We start from the raw sequence: 16396 nt of genomic DNA, 5'->3' as shown, positions 1-16396 counted from the left end.
CGAATTATTCAAAATAACAGCATTCGAATAGAAAAGAAAGAAAGGAAAGAAAGAAGGAAAAGGGACAGAAGCCTTTTGATTCAAATGGAGAGCCCATTCGAATAGAATGTTTAATCGAACAAAGAGTCTATTCGAACAGAAGGTTGATTCGAATGGAAGTTCCATTCGAATAGAAGTTTGATTCGAATAGAAGGTTGATTCGATTAGAAGGGTTCATTCATTTGAGATCAAGCATTCGAATAGAAGTCCATTCGAATAGAATCTGACCATTCGAATAGATAGTCCATTCGAATAGAAAGTCCATTTGAATAGAATGTCTATTCGAATAGAATCTGCCATTTGAATAGAAAGTTCATTCGAATAGAATCTGCCCTTCGAATGGGAAGTCCATTCGAATAGATTAGCTCAGACTTAGAAATTTCTGATGAATTTTTAGTAAAGAAAAATTAATGAAAATAAAATTTTTTCAAGCTGACCTGGCAGCTCGACCCCAGCCAGGAGCTCTGCCCCTTAGACCCTGCTAGGGACGGCCACCCCTAGACCCCGCTGCCAGGGGCGCTGCCCCCGGACCCCCGTAGCTAGGGATTATAATATCTTAGAAGTATGATATAGTTAGAAATAGTTAACTGATACTTGTAATTATTATACAGTTAGCAGTGCACAGCTAAAGAGGGGTATTACTATAAACTCAGAAAGAAACAGGATCCAGGTGAGTTTCCAGTCCCATTTTCTTGTTATGTTTTCAGGGCTGTGTGCATACTCAACGTGAATGTTAATACACTTACCTTAAGTGGTAAGTGTATGCCATATGATAGATGTGATAACTATACTTATGAATGTTATTAATGAATGATTGTCAATACGTGAACGATCTTCGGATATTGCATGTATTGCCAAGGAAGACAAAGTGTAGTATGTATGGAATGAGTAGGTACCGATTGAGTATGTAAAGAAGAGTATGTATGTAATGAGTATGAGAGAGTGTATAGATAGAAAAGACCAGACCCTAATAATATCTAAGGCATAAGGGACCAGACCCTAATAATATCTTAGACAGAAGGGACCAGACCCTAATAATATCTGAGACAAGATAGATAGTATGAAAGTATGAAAGTATGATGATGTGAGAGAATGTATGTAAAAATGTATGTATGAATGTATGAATGTAAGAAAGGAAGGTAACAGATAAAGTATTTGAATATGTATTTTCATATACGTATATATATGTGTGTGTGTGTGTGTGTGTGTGTGCGTGTAAGTATGTGAATGTATTGTATGTTGCTTGATTAACTAGAACTCACTAAGCGTAGCTGACTTTTAGTATGTACGCATGTGAATAGGTTGAGGCAGCTCACTTGATATGGACACATGGCATCAGAATGAAGATGATGGCATCTCAAGAAAAATGTTATGGTGTTTATTTAACTATGTTTTATTTTGAAAGACAAATTTGAAAGATGATAAGACATGATTTTAAATGTTATGTAATATATATGGTAGAAGTTTATTATTCCGCGAAAAGTTTTAATTAACTTTGATATTTAGAACTGTGTTTATGAGTAAATCCAATGTCCATGTAGGGCATCGGGACCGGGGCCTTACACACGGCGTACTTTAGGGGGGGGGGGGGGGTCGACCAGTTCTTCTTTCGGTTCCTTTCTTGATGCGTTCTGGTTTCTCAATTAGGCTTATTTTGACTCATTATTCGCCCTTCTCAACTAGGATCAACTTGCGGAACATACAAAACACAAATTTTTTAGTAGTATACAAATCTTAACTAAAAACAAACCAAAAGTAATAAAATAGTATATAAAATATAAATATAAATATTTATCATTATATTAGTATTCGCTGCAATGCGCAGGCTCACCCACTAGTTATTTATTATTGCTATTAGGACTATTATTATTATTAGATTACCATAATGCCCTTGCCTTTTAATAGTCTAACGCTTGTTCAACTAACGATAGTGGCTCATATAGCCATTCTGAAAATGACATGAGTTCAATACGCGCAATTTAAGAATCAGTGATAGTGTCTTCCTCCCATATTACACAGGGGGCAAATCATAATTATCTCCCGAATAAACGAGATCATCTCCACCCAAAGTAATTAATCAATAACCATAAAGAATAAAAATAATAAAAATCACAGTTTAGCCTTAGCGTCAACGAATGACTTCACGAGCAAAGGGGCAACACTGTATCACAATTAACGTGTAATGGCTTAGCCGCCAACACTTGTCCCACGTGATCAGATAGCTTCTTTTGATGACAACTATAACATATAATGTTAATACTTATTATAATACGTGTGATACCGCGGTAATAACAAGGTAACTACAATATTTATAAACAGATTTTTAGTAGTTACAAACTTTTAAACATATGACGCAAACCAAAACCATATATATAAAGATGACTCGAATTCATTATGCTTATAACATGTTTTAACCAGAACCAAAATTGATAACTTTTTTTTTTCTTAAATGACTCAAACTCATTTTTACTTATTGCATGTTTTGGCGTAAACAAGATTTTAAACTTTTTTTTTATAATGACATAAACTCATTTGGTAGCATTTTGAAGAAATCGTTGACCCGAAACAATAAACTAATTTTAAAGAAAATGATCAAAACTCATTTTGATAGCATTTTGAATTGAACCAAAATTGATATTTTTTATAATGACACGAAATCATTTTGGTTATAAGTTTATACATGCGCACCAATTTTCTTCCATTGGAACGTCGACAAAATAAACATGTCGTGATTGTATGTTTGAAATTTATTAAAACGTATTATATTCAAAGATATATATGAAAAACAAAGAAAAAGAATATAAATGACTATATGGGTAAACTAAAGGGGATGGAAGAGTAATTATTAATTAAATTTACAAAAGTTAATTATAGTTGAAAGGTTAATATTGTAATTATATTTTAGGTTCATAACTGCATATTTGAGTTGTACTCTTATGCTTAATTGACTTGAACATTATAATTAACACCTCAAGATAAAACAAAATTTACATTAAAACGTCAACAAAAATAAGCATATTGCAATGGTAAGTTTGTTTTTGTTTAAAACACCATTTATTAATAGATATTGAAGAAATAAAAAATTTAAATGAATTTGTCAATTAAATGGGTAAAGATAGAGAGTTTATATGTAACTACTTTACAAAATAACAAAGTTGTATCAAAGTTGAAGAATCATTTTTGTAACTATTATCCAAAGTAAATATTCTTAGCCGTACATGATGTCAAAAATACCATATTGCCCTTACATTTTCAAAATATGATGCATTAGTGATTGTATTTTATTCAAGAGTGTTTGTATCTCTTAAAATTTAAGAGATCCTTCACTAATACTTTATATACAGTATAAATTTATTACTATATAAGTGTCGTATATCCCGTGTTAAAATTTGTTATATATTAAGCATGCTGGTATTACTAGAAAGTATAAACGTTAATAAGTATTTAACATGTTTTAGATGTGTAACTATCCGACCGATATCTACGTCAAAAAAATTATTACTTAATATTACTTAATAGTTATGAACGATATCTACGTCAAAAAGTAGGATAGGATATGATATGATATCATTGTTAACTTCCCCATGGTTGACAGATGTCATATGTTTTATTCCCTAATTCAGCCTTTAACCTAAAGGTTAAACAAATCAATTACTTTGGCATTTCAAATCACATCGTTATTAGAACACCCGTAGTGGCAACGTTGCCACCAACGTTGAGGACGAAAACGCGGGGGTACACCGCCCCCCCTGCGTTATATGAAATTGATTTTTGGCTGCGTTGTATACAAAACGCGGGGGTTGGCACACAAATAAAAAAAAATAACCGTTGGGTGGGTGGGGTCTTGTTGTTATGGTGGTGGTGGGTGAGTTACAGATTGGAGAAGAAGGAGAAAAGTGGTGGTGGTGGTGGGTGGTAACGGGATCGCCGGAAAAATGGTGGTGGTGGCCGGCGAATTGAAGAAGACGAGAAGGAGTGGTGTATTATATATTTTTATTTTAATTTATAACCCACACCATTTTGTTATTGTAATTTTAAACCCATAATATATTTTTTATTGCAATTTTAACACCACACCATTTATTGGTAAATAAGTTTCAAAATCTCCATATTGGTAAACACTTTTTACCCAAATCCCTTTGGTAAAAAAAACTTGGTTTATGCTTATGTTTATGTTACTAATATAGTGTTTTAATTATATATTTAATTATTTAAATGAATTATTATTTAAAAAAACAAATAAAATTAATAATGACTGGGCGCCACGTGACGCATAACCCCTGGATGTGGAGAGTTATGACTACAGCCTGTTTTTGTATAAAACCACAACTCTGACCGGGCGCCACATAACGCATAACCCGAGATGTGAAGCTTTATGACAAGTCTTATATACCAAACCTGTCAAAACCCACCCAAACTCACCACCTGTCAATTATCATCATTATTCATTGTTCCTTCATCTTCCATCTCCCCAAAATCTCAATAATAACAATCAGCATCACCCAATAATAATTAGGGTTTCAGTGTTGCCGGAGATGGAATCGCCGCCGGTAACGAAGAAAGGAGGAGGTGGGTCATCGGAAAGTGGAGGATCCGAGACGGAGGATAAAGGGTCAAGTCGGACCCGGTTCGAGTATTTTGGGTGGGTTTATCATCTGGGTACCAATTCAATTGGGCGTGAGTTTTGTCATCTGAGGTTTCTCTATATTCGAGGCAAATATGTCATGATGTATAAACGTGATCCACATGAAAACCCTGGCATTGTATGTCTTCTTAATATTATTATTATTCAAGTCTAGTTTTGCTTCTTTGGAATAATATTATTATTAGTGATTAGTGGGTAGTGAAGTGATTGTTTTGTTTTGTTCTTTAATGTAGAAACCGATTCGGAGAGGTGTTGTTGGGAATACACTTATGGTGGAGGAGCTAGGAAGAAGGAGGGTCAATGATGGTGTAAGATTGATTGCTTATCTTATTCTTACGCTTGATGTGAAATTTAACTACTTTGATTTTTTATATTATAGGATCTTTATGTTCTAAGGTTTTATAATCGGTTGGATGAGGAAAAGAAAGGAGAAGTAAGTGATTTTTAAATCACATGGTTTTCTTAAATTGTTTGATGTGCATATTGGTGTTGATTGTTACTTGTTTTGTTATTGCAAGATTGCTTGTGCTACAGCCGGAGAGACCCGAAAATGGATGGAGGCATTTGATCAAGCAAAACAACAGGTACGTGTAATTGCGAAATAATTATCATTATTATTTTATCTAATACACACATTTTTATTTCTTTTCTTCATTACATTAACTTATTGTTGTTTTCTTGAATTGTCATAATCAGGCCGAGTTTGAGCTTTCTCAAGGTTCTACCAGAAACAGATTGAGCGTGGAGGATGAGTATGCTTTCACTTTACTCTATAAATATCATACATTAATTTATACTTACCTATGTCTAAAAAACATGATATTATACGCTAATGTATGCTTATCTATTCCTAAAAAACATGATTCTGTTGATTTGTGTAGTATTTTTGAAACTATATTGCATCATTACACATTTATACTTATGGTCTTATTTAACAATTTAAAAAGGATTGATCTTGAAGGACGCCGGCCTAGGGTAAGGCGATACGCACATGATCTAAAGAAGTTAATAAGAATAGGACATGGTAAGATCAGTTTGGTAATTATACTAATTCCAGTTTTCTTTATACATCATCTTTTACTACAAAAGCTTTGACCTCTTAGGATATTGACCACTCAACTTTGACTCTATTGTAGGTCCCGAGACACTTGTCAGAAGATCATCAAACTTAGGTAAACATCAAAGACCAAATGACTTCGAAGGTGATGCTGCGGATGTAGTTGAAGCACATGAGTGGCGATGTGTCCGCACAGTCAATGGTATTAACTTATATTCTCTCGTTTATTGTTTACATATTTTTAGTGCAAATTGTAATAATATAATTGATTTTAGGTGTCAGAATCTTTGAGGATGTGTCTGACCACAAGGTACTTGTATTACACATACATATTTGTGTTTATATAACAAAATTTGATATAAACTAATAATTTTATGTATTTTGTAAAATCTTAGCCGGTCAGCAAAACCGTACTTGTGAAGGCGGTCGGTGTTGTTGATGCAAGTCCTGATACAGTTTTTGAGGTTGTTTTGAACCTTGATCGGCTTCGGAGATACGAGTATGATGATGTTGAATTTATTTTCATATTATTGTTTAGTGTTTAAATTATATTATTTTGTGTTGACTAACATGCAAATTTTCAGGTGGGATTCGTTAACCGGTGATTTAGAAATTGTAGATTCTTTAAGTGGCCACTCGGATGTTGTGTATGGATCTTATGATCCCCGATCCTTAAGTAGGTGTGTCACTTCTTCAGTTAGACACATTTGATGACACTTTTATTGTTTTTGTAATAACTAGATTGCACATTTTATCCTTGATGTTATTTTAATACTTTAACTTGTTTCCTTTTTCATATGTCATCAGTCAAAAACTGATGTGCTGTTGTTATAGGTGGCAGTCTAAGCGCGATTTCATATTTTCTAGGCAATGGTTTCGTGGACAAGATGGGACATACAGTAAGTGAATATAGGCTTGTAAACGAACTAAACATATAGTCAACCATTCAGTAGAATTGATAAACGGACAAACATGAAAATATGTCTTTTAATTTATTTAAGTTCGTTAACGATCATTCATTTAAATTTGTTTACATGCGTTTATGTTTGTCAGTTTAAGTCTGTTTGTTTATGCTTGTTAATATATTCATTTAATTATTTAGGTCCCTTACAATTTAGTCTAGTTTTAATAACTTTTTACAACGTCCAACACGTTTTAGTTCACAATTACTTTGAATTGGTTTTAGCTCAATTATGCTCAGTCATCTATGTACACATTCGTGAACTATTCGTTCATACTGTTAACAGACGAACATACGTTCTTGTTTGTTTAACTGTTCATGCTCAATTGTATGCTCTGTTAAAGTTAAATGAATACGAACATGATCTGTTCGTGTTTGTTTGGTTCATTTACATGCCTAAGTGAATAAACATATTTAGTTATTTATGTGTTATATATGCAAGTTAAACTTACACGATCTGAACGTATGATGCAGCCATCTTGCAGTTTCCTGCAATACACAACAAACGGCCTACAAAGTCGGGATATCGGCGGATAAAAATTAACCGTAACATCTTTTATTTTTTTGCTTTTTTATTTTATTTTTTGTTTAAATACTTTTTTTTATATATTATGTTGATTCTCATATTTTTGAATTACAGCATCTTCTTGGGAGATTAGGAGTCTAAGAGGTGTCTCGGGATTAAATGGTGATAGATGTCTTGTTACACATATGTTAGAGATAGAATCGAGAGGTTATTTTAAATGGAAGCTTTATCAATGCTCAAAGTTTGAAAAGTCAATTCCTTTTGCCTTGTTGAATCAAGTGTCGGGTTAGTGAATACTAAAGTCTTTGTTTTCATGCCAATAGACTGAAATAATAATGATAATAAAATGTTCAATTGTGTTAGGTTTAAAGGCGTACATATCAGCAAACCCTGCACTTACATGTGAATCATCAACGACACTTGTGGATACAAAAGCATCTGATGTTTCTGGATCGATTAGTGAGTTTGAGTATGCGGAAGTTGCAGATGAGTTTTATGATGCAATTGCTGCTGACACGTCTTCATCTTCAGATGATGATAGTGATGCTAAAGCTGACAACTCGGTTTGCTTTCTTTCTTTCACTTTTATCAATTTAATGGAAATAATATGTATTGTAACTGTAATTTTTTAACTTTATAGAGCCAGAGAGTGAAATTGAAGAACGTTTCATGGGCTATTGCCAGCCTGGCTTTAAAGGCAAAGAAAGGTAGTCCGCCTTAAAGATATTTTTTTTTGTTACATTTTATAATTATTAATATTTTTTTTGTATAATCAGCTATGGATGCTAACAATGAGTTAGATACAAATGTGGATCCTGTTAATCTTGATTTGAGTGAGTTTAGTGGTTCGTTGCAAAAAGGGAAGAGTGAGAGTGATTCAAATTGTTGGACATCTCCAAGCGGGTCCGGGTTTAAGATTCGTGGAAAGACGTACTTGAAAGACAGTGCTAAGGTGACTTTTTTGGTTTTTTTAAGGATGAAATGTTTTTTCAGTTATAAATTTCTTTTGATTACTTTCAGGTAGCCGGAGGGGATCCGCTTCTAAAGCTTATAGCAGTTGACTGGTTTAAGCTAGAAACTTCTAGAAGTAAAGTGGCTTTGCATCCCAAATCCATTGTTCAGGTACTTTATTCATCATTTTTAGTTTTTATAAATATTAAACAGCAAAAGTTTATGCTTTTATTGTTTTTGTTACAGTCGGAAGCTGGGAAAAAACTTCCATTCGTCCTTGTTGTGAATCTTCAGGTATGCATATTGACCTCCTTAACCCTAACCCATTTGATGCTTCTTGAGGTCATTGTAATTTTACTCTATTACCCTTTTTCTAGGTTCCGGCTAAACCAAACTACAGCCTAGTCCTATACTATGCTGCGGACAGGCCTGTAAATAAAAACTCATTGCTGGGCAAGTTTATTGATGGGAATGATGCGTTTCGTGATGCAAGGTTTAAACTGATTCCGAGCATTGTACAGGTATGTTTATTTCCCAATATCTTGATGTGTTTTTTTTCATAGTGTAAATTACACTTTTGTTCTTTGGTTTATATACCAATTGTTAGAAATTGTTCTTAAACTAAGGAAATAACACAATCATCCTTTATGTTTTAAAAAGTTTGCACATTTTGTTCTTTCCACCAGTGGACGTTAGTTCTTTTAGTAAAATGTGCCTTGCACATGAGGGGCAATTTGGTCATTTAACTTTTTTGCTTCATTTTTTGTTTAATTTATGTTGGACTCTCAATGTATAGTATATATATCACTTCTTTCTTAGATTTCTAAAATTGGACACTGAAAGACCAAACTATCCTCATGTGCAAGGCACATGAGTGATTCTGACGCCTGTTAGTGAAAAGGACGAAACATGCAAAAGTTTTAAAACATAAAGGATGTTTCTTGTATTTTCTTTAGTTTAGGGACAATATATCTGGAAATGGTTTAAACTTAAAGGACGGAGATTAGTATAATTTACTCATTTTTATAAAGAAAATTTGGATTCATGTTATTATGACATTGGGTAACAAAATGGCAAACAGGGGTATTGGATGGTGAAACGTGCGGTCGGTACAAAAGCATGCTTGTTGGGGAAAGCTGTAACTTGCCACTATTTAAGACAAGATAACTTTTTGGAGGTATATTATATACTAATCTAATTTTATAACTCTATTATTAAATTGAATATTTTCTACATTTTGAAAGCTATTTATTTTGCAGATTGATGTTGATATCGGGTCTTCATCTGTTGCAAGGAGTATTATTGGTCTGGTTCTTGGATATGTAACAAGCCTTGTAGTTGATCTTGCCATCTTAATCGAGGTATTTTTTTTATTATGTTTTTTTTTTGTAAAAATTATAAATTGATTTTGGTTTATTTCATTTTATAATGTTATTAATTTATGAATTGTAGGGAAAGGAAGAAAAGGAACTGCCTGAGTACATTCTTGGAACCGTTAGGTTAAACAGAGTGAGGCTTGATACTGCGGTTGCTCTTGAAAATTAGTGGTAAAAATATGGTAGTTATGACCAGACTCTCGATGTATATGATGATTTTATCGGCTACGTTGAGCTCCCAGTATGCAGGATAATACCTTGAACCGACATGAACCGCCAGTATCGGTCATATTCTGTGTAATTGTGTGCATATGTTTTGAAATCCTGAGAAACAATGGCCATTTGCATGCTGTTATTGGGCCTTACAACTGTGATAATTTGAGACTTAGTGAGTTGCATTGATAAAGAACCAGAATTTAAAATCATTTGGTTTTGTTTTTTGTATCCTGTGCCTATTCTAGTTTGTTACAACGTCCAAAACGCATAAAATGATTTATACTAAACTTTTATAAGCAAGTTTCTTTAGACACGGTAACTACCACTTGTATAATGTAGTCATAAGCGAAATGATTGATGCAAGGCACTAAGTGATTAATTTAGTGATTTGTGCTATTTGGTTATTGGTACTTATGATTAGTGCATATTTGCATTTTTCAAAAGCCAGAACCTTTAGCCAGTGTATAAGGGTGGAATGCTAGTCACTCTTACCAAATTACACGAACGATTCATAAAGCATTGTGCAAGTTTCAACTTTGGTTTAACAATCTTTGAGTTTAATGCTAGAGATGTTTATGGTCCGCTTCACTTCAAAAACATCATATTTCCCTTAACCTTTTCAATTTGGTGGTTTTTTTTTTAACATTTGATTGAACAGTTTGATTCAATCGCCTACTTAAGAGATGTAAAGTTTTAGTTTTCTACTTACATGCAGTGTTAAAAATTTGTTAGGCACTAGTCGAGCGATGGCGTAGGGACTAGCAATTAATCATTGGAATTTATATGTAATTTTTCAAATTTACATATATATATATATATATATACCAATTTTTTATATATAAAATTTTCAATGTTCACTGATTTTGATCAAATAACGATTAATCGGTGGCATCTAGTCGGGATATTTACAACCATGCTTACATGTATAAAGTAATTTATCCTATATTATAATATCACAAAGTGTTAAAATGGTTTTGGTCAACTAGGTCATGGAGTTGGTGGTCATTGGTAGAGACAAAATCTCTCAAACTAGTGTTTGAGTTGTAGGAAGTAAAAAAGAAAATTTCCTTATAAAAAACTGGGTGTCATGTCAATGATTACATATGTGGGCGTATTTTCTTTGTGTTTTGATTCAAATCAACAATTGTTTATGTATAGTGTTAAGTTAAAACCATAAAACCAAACCGTTGGCATAAACTCATTATGTGATTAATTAATTTGGAAATTTCAATGGTTTAATTTTGATTTAACTGAAAAACAAACAATATAACAAGGAAGGCTATACAATTTGGTTTGATCTAACTATAAAACATAGAAGCCCAGCCCAACAAGTAAAGTCCAGAGAGTTACAGTTTACACTACATGATACACCCATATCTCCTCTCTCTTCTTCCCGCCAAAAAGCAGCAGATAAAGAAATAGAAATAGGGCGGGAGGATAGATAGAGATAGCAAAGGCAACAACCACACTCCATTCCTACAGATTGAAAGAAAGAAGAGCAATGTCTGGTTGGGATGAAGGCGCCGTACACTACAGCGACCAAGCACAGTTCCCTCCACGTGGCGGCGCCGACCAGGAGCAGGCGGCCACGCGCCACACCGTCCTCCGCAAGTTGAAGGAGTTCATCCGAAACTTCGGCCGCCCCAGCGAGCCCAACGTCTTCCCCTACAGAGAGAGCCTCATTCAAAACCCTAAGTTCCTCCAGGTCAATCTCACAGATCTACTCACCTATGACAACCATCAGGATCTCAGAGATCTGCTTCGCAAAAACCCATCAGATTACCTGCCTCTGGTACCTATTATTATTATTATTATTTGTTTAGGTTTTTTATTGCTTTCCACTAATATTTTGTTTATTGTTAGTTTGAAACTGCTGCAGCAGAGGTTAATGCTAATTTGAAGTCTAGAGTCACCGGTGAAATGGAAGAACCACAAACAGGGGAGGTTCAGATTTTGCTCAAATCAGAGGAGGATCCTGTATCAATGAGATCCCTTGGGGTCAGCAACCTGCTCTTTTTTATTCAACTTTGTTTTTGTATTTTGGTTCTGATTATTATAAATGGTCAAATAATAGGCTCAGTATATATCCAAGCTGGTTAAGATTTCTGGAATTACAATTGCTGCATCTAGAACAAAGGCTAAAGCAACTTATGTGCACTTGGTGTGCAAGAACTGTAAGAACATGAAGGTGGTACCCTGTCGCCCCGGGTTAGGTGGAGCCATTCTTCCAAGGTCATGTGACCATGTAGCACAGGTGATTGCCACCTTCACCACCTCATTCTTATTTGAATCTGTTTCCATATTAAATGCAATTCCTTGTAATTTCACAGATGGGTGAAACACCATGCCCCATCGATCCATGGATTGTGGTTCCAGATAGAAGCAAGTATGTTGATCAGCAGACACTGAAGCTTCAAGAGAACCCTGAGGTAACAATATCGAATATCATTCATTCATTGGTAAATTCAACATTTTGGTTTATTTGTGTTTTCTAAATGAAGGATGTCCCAACTGGTGAGCTACCAAGAAACATGCTTCTATCTGTAGACCGACATCTTGTGCAAACAATTGTACCTGGCACAAGGTTAACTGTAATGGGAATTTACAGTATTTTCCAAGCGGCTAAATCGTCTACCAAGTAATACTCTTTATGCCATTATTCAACACTAACATGTAACTTGTTATGTTATAAAACTTAACAATTGGGCATTTTTCTAGTCACAAAGGAGCAGTTGCAGTTCGACAACCATATATTAGAGTCGTAGGAATCGAGGAAACGAATGAAACGACTCGTGGTGGCCCTGCTTGTTTTACTGTGGAAGAGGTAATTAATATATATTATAACAAAATGTTAACACCACACATGTAAGTATGTAACCTTTTGTTATCTATTTTGTTTTCAGATTGAAGAATTTAAAAAGTTTGCATCAGAAGGTAATGTTTATGAAAACATATGCTCCAAGATTGCACCATCTATATTTGGCCATGATAATGTGAAAAAAGCGGTTGCTTGTCTTTTATTTGGAGGATCAAGGAAGGTACATGGCCAACCAGTCAACTTTATTCTTAAATTTTGCTGTTTATATATTCAGCTATTTGTTGCTCACTTCCTATTTTTATGCAGACTTTGCCTGATGGTGTGAAACTAAGGGGTGATATTAATGTTTTGCTTCTGGGTGACCCATCTACTGCAAAATCACAGGTCAGTTAAACCTATTATTTGTTTTTTAATTGTTTTTAACTAAGGGGGTGTTTGGGATTCCTTATTTTACCTCCTTATAACTTTTGATTAAGTTAATAAGTTACAAAAGTGTAACTTATGGAACTTTTCCTCTCACAATATAAGCAATCCCAAACACCTTATTACTTTTCAAAAAGTTTATAAGTTATAAGTTGGTAAAAATAAGCAATCCCAAACACCCCCTAAAAGTCTAAAGCACTAAATTTAGTTTATGTTTTGTGTATAGTTTCTTAAATTTGTTGAGAAGACGGCTCCTGTAGCTGTATATACTTCTGGAAAAGGTTCATCTGCTGCTGGGCTTACTGCTTCTGTCATTCGTGATAATAGCACTGTAAGTATTTGTTATTACTTTTATAGTATTATTAATTATTCATTTAATATGAAATTGTGTATGATGATTCAGCGTGAGTTTTATCTGGAAGGAGGAGCTATGGTGTTGGCGGATGGTGGTGTTGTTTGCATAGACGAGTTTGACAAAATGAGGCCCGAGGACAGGTTTGGTTAAACACATAAGATACCATATTGTTGTCTTTGTTATTTTTATTAAAGTTTTAACAATTTCAAAAAAAATGTGTAATTAGGGTTGCTATACATGAAGCAATGGAACAACAAACAATATCAATTGCTAAAGCAGGAATAACAACCGTTCTTAATTCTAGAACCTCTGTGCTTGCAGCTGCAAATCCTCCATCAGGGCGTTATGATGATCTCAAGGTACATAAAAAGAACCACAAATAACATATTACTTTCATTTAAACCATTTTACAACCAATTGACAGCATCCATATATTGCAGACTGCACAGGATAACATAGATTTACAGACTACAATTCTTTCAAGGTTTGACTTAATCTTCATTGTGAAAGATGTTAGGATGTTCAGTCAAGACAAGGTTGGTTATTCAATTTCTTGAAATTCAAATTTGGATCATAAATTTATAACCTGAAATAATTTATATTTGTTATGCAGATTATTGCTAGTCATATCATTAAAGTTCATTCATCTGCTAATGCAAACAATGATCTTAAAGATCCCAAAGAAGATAACTGGCTTAAGAAGTATGTACTTTGAAGTTAGATTGTTCTATGCATAAAGGGTAAAGTCGTAATTTGACTAATCTATTTGTTGCAGGTATATTCAGTATTGTCGGGACACAATTAAGCCGCGGTTATCAGATTCGGCAGCCATGTCGTTGCAGGATAGTTATGTTAAAATTAGACAGGTATGTGTCATGATGAATATCATTTGTTTAATTAATGTTCAATAGATTTAATAAAATTTTGTTTAATACTATTTGCTAAATATGTAGGATATGAGGCGTCAGGCAAATGAGACTGGGGAATCAACTGCTGTACCAATAACCGTAAGACAGTTGGAAGCTATAGTAAGGTTGAGTGAGTCACTTGCAAAGATGAGACTGTAAGTTGCTAAAAATGCATATTTGATTCATCATAAACTTTTAAACTAGTAATTTAATTTATTAACTTAAAAAAAAATCTTTGCATAATTCAGGTCAAATGTTGCAAATAATCATGATGTTGACGAGGCTATTAGGCTTTTCAACAATTCAACAATGGATGCTGCAAAATCTGGATTGAACCAACATATCAATCTTACTCCTGAAATGGCAAATGAAATAAAGGTAGGTTCTCTGCTACGTTTATTTTTCTTTAAAATGTTGGTCTTTTTGTAAATATTAATGGGTGTGCAGCAAGCGGAAAGTCAAATAAAGAGAAGGATGGGAATAGGAAGCCATTTATCAGAGAGAAGACTGATTGATGATCTCACGAGAATGGGTCTTAATGAATCAATTGTGAGATTCTAATCTTAAATGACATGGCATCTTTATGTTTTATGTTTTGTTGTTTTATAAATAATAGGTTATGACGATTGATGTTTTGTTTGTTTGTTTTAACAGGTTAGGAGAGCATTGATAATAATGCATCAGAGGGATGAAGTTGAGTACAAGAGAGAAAGACGTGTCATTGTTAGGAAAGCTTAAGAATTGTTATTGTTATAATTAACTTGGCTGTAAAACTTGGAAATTGGGTGATTAAGCTACAACATGAAATGATAATAGCCAAGGATGTGTAATGCCATTTGTTGAATCTTGACAGTAACTTTTATTTGTCCTGAATTTATCCAAATTAAAGCTTGGGTGGTTTGATGGTTCCAAATTTGTTTATTGCTTTTTGTTGATTGTTAAGCTTGAATATTGTATGATATAGAGATACAAATGATTACTTAACATGTTTATATATTTAGTGCCACCAAAATAATAGTGTATTTTATATTGTTCAAACATGACTTGACTGTTTACCTTTAGAGTAGCAAAGAATAGATCTAAATTCTAATTATATCTATGGCACTTATTTGTTTTTCAGGATTGCCAGAAGCTTTTATCAATTTGATGCATGTTAACGAACTTGTGACTTGTTTTGTATATACAAGATAAATATCTGCTTTTAAAAGCAGCATTGTTAGGATATCCTGTTCTTGCCCCTGAATTCGTTATTTTGGGTGGTTAATATATGACTGTTTTGACTTTTGACTTAGGAACACTAATGGTGTGTTCCTAAGTTTTTTTGGAAGGAAAGAAACATTATTTTGTGTTCCCAGGATTCATTAATGGAATCTCTTCTTTCCAAAATGGAAAGAATCAAAAGGAAAGAGGGAAAGGAGCTAAAATGGAAAAGAATAGAAAGGAATGAAAAACTTTCCTTTCCTTTCTCTTGTTTAATAAACTCGGGAACACTAATCGCACATCAACATTGGTATATGATGATTTGTTTTAAGTTGGCCAATGTTTGGGATTTGTTTTAAGATAGCACACCAACTTGTTCAACTTCAATGATGTTTTGAGTATATGATACTTGCATATAAGATGTCAAAATCTCAAGAAGAAAAACAAGCCACACATAGGAAAAGCAGAATCTTTTTTAAGAAAAAAAGAAGCAAGAGCACGACTCAAGTATTTGATAAAAACAATTGGTAAATGGCAGTGGTGGAAGCAAAGAAGGCGGCCTTTAAACGGCAGTGGCGGAAGCAAAGAAGGCGGCCTTTAAACGGATGTATGAAAGTCTAGAAACAAAAGAGGGGGAACATGCTATGTTTAAGATTGCCAAAGCCAGGGAGCGTAGAAGGCAAGATCAAGGACCGGTGAAGTTCATAAAGGATACAGATGGGCATGTACTGGTCAAGGAGCAGGACATCAAGCTAAGATGGCAAACCTACTTCCACAATCTTTTTAACAATGGGACAGCTTTCCAAGAAGAACATGACAACACAAACTTTCAACAACAACAATCGAATAACTGTAACACCCCGCAACCGCAGCGGAAACGTAAACGGGGTGCGACAGACTCGTCTGATATCAACCACATTG

The 16396-nt window shown here is 34.0% G+C and overlaps 2 protein-coding genes across 3 annotated transcripts; both read left to right on the top strand.

Annotated features, from left to right (window-relative positions):
• The first annotated feature begins 4574 nt into the window (after window positions 1-4574).
• LOC143539343 (protein ENHANCED DISEASE RESISTANCE 2-like) lies at window positions 4575-9935 on the top strand. 2 transcript variants are annotated; one of them, XM_077032683.1, is made up of 22 exons: window positions 4575-4802; window positions 4918-4992; window positions 5064-5117; window positions 5203-5268; window positions 5381-5436; window positions 5632-5708; window positions 5821-5943; window positions 6017-6051; window positions 6137-6240; window positions 6326-6421; window positions 6549-6640; window positions 7177-7248; window positions 7343-7513; window positions 7592-7791; window positions 7869-7935; window positions 8005-8180; window positions 8249-8350; window positions 8426-8473; window positions 8557-8700; window positions 9261-9356; window positions 9439-9540; window positions 9632-9935. In XM_077032683.1, exons 1-22 carry the CDS (start codon window positions 4575-4577, stop codon window positions 9722-9724), a joined length of 2277 nt encoding a protein of 758 aa, XP_076888798.1. In that variant the 3' UTR covers window positions 9725-9935. The 2 variants fall into 2 exon arrangements, with proteins under 2 accessions (XP_076888798.1, XP_076888805.1); XM_077032690.1 differs by having other exon boundaries at window positions 4626-4802; window positions 6576-6640.
• A 1333-nt stretch (window positions 9936-11268) lies between these two features.
• On the top strand, window positions 11269-15041 carry LOC143539321 (DNA replication licensing factor MCM5-like). Its single transcript, XM_077032665.1, has 18 exons — window positions 11269-11563; window positions 11635-11769; window positions 11846-12025; window positions 12102-12200; window positions 12273-12409; window positions 12490-12595; window positions 12675-12809; window positions 12896-12973; window positions 13239-13343; window positions 13416-13507; window positions 13594-13726; window positions 13808-13903; window positions 13981-14069; window positions 14143-14233; window positions 14321-14430; window positions 14524-14653; window positions 14723-14824; window positions 14930-15041. The coding sequence occupies exons 1-18, from the start codon at window positions 11273-11275 to the stop codon at window positions 15011-15013; spliced, it is 2193 nt and encodes a 730-aa protein (XP_076888780.1). The 5' UTR covers window positions 11269-11272; the 3' UTR covers window positions 15014-15041.
• The last annotated feature ends 1355 nt before the right edge of the window (window positions 15042-16396 follow it).

Source organism: Bidens hawaiensis, unplaced genomic scaffold (assembly GCF_021521415.1).
Source record: "Bidens hawaiensis isolate Kalapana, Puna unplaced genomic scaffold, B.hawaiensis_p1.1 tig00000783_1, whole genome shotgun sequence".
NCBI lineage: Eukaryota > Viridiplantae > Streptophyta > Magnoliopsida > Asterales > Asteraceae > Bidens > Bidens hawaiensis.
The sequence above is the reverse complement of the archived record's forward strand: the minus strand, read 5'-3'. Positions and strand labels throughout refer to the sequence as shown.

Bases quoted from the DNA above. Each gene is read 5' to 3' on its own strand.
- LOC143539343 (XM_077032683.1), top strand. From the start codon at position 4,575: ATGGAATCGCCGCCGGTAACGAAGAAAGGAGGAGGTGGGTCATCGGAA. The intron at 5,437-5,631 runs GTATGCTTTCAC...CAATTTAAAAAG, and splicing joins AGATTGAGCGTGGAGGATGA to GATTGATCTTGAAGGACGCC. The intron at 8,181-8,248 runs GTGACTTTTTTG...GATTACTTTCAG, and splicing joins ACTTGAAAGACAGTGCTAAG to GTAGCCGGAGGGGATCCGCT.
- LOC143539321 (XM_077032665.1), top strand. From the start codon at position 11,273: ATGTCTGGTTGGGATGAAGGCGCCGTACACTACAGCGACCAAGCACAG. The intron at 14,070-14,142 runs GTATGTACTTTG...TATTTGTTGCAG, and splicing joins GAAGATAACTGGCTTAAGAA to GTATATTCAGTATTGTCGGG. The intron at 14,825-14,929 runs GTGAGATTCTAA...TTGTTTTAACAG, and splicing joins TGGGTCTTAATGAATCAATT to GTTAGGAGAGCATTGATAAT.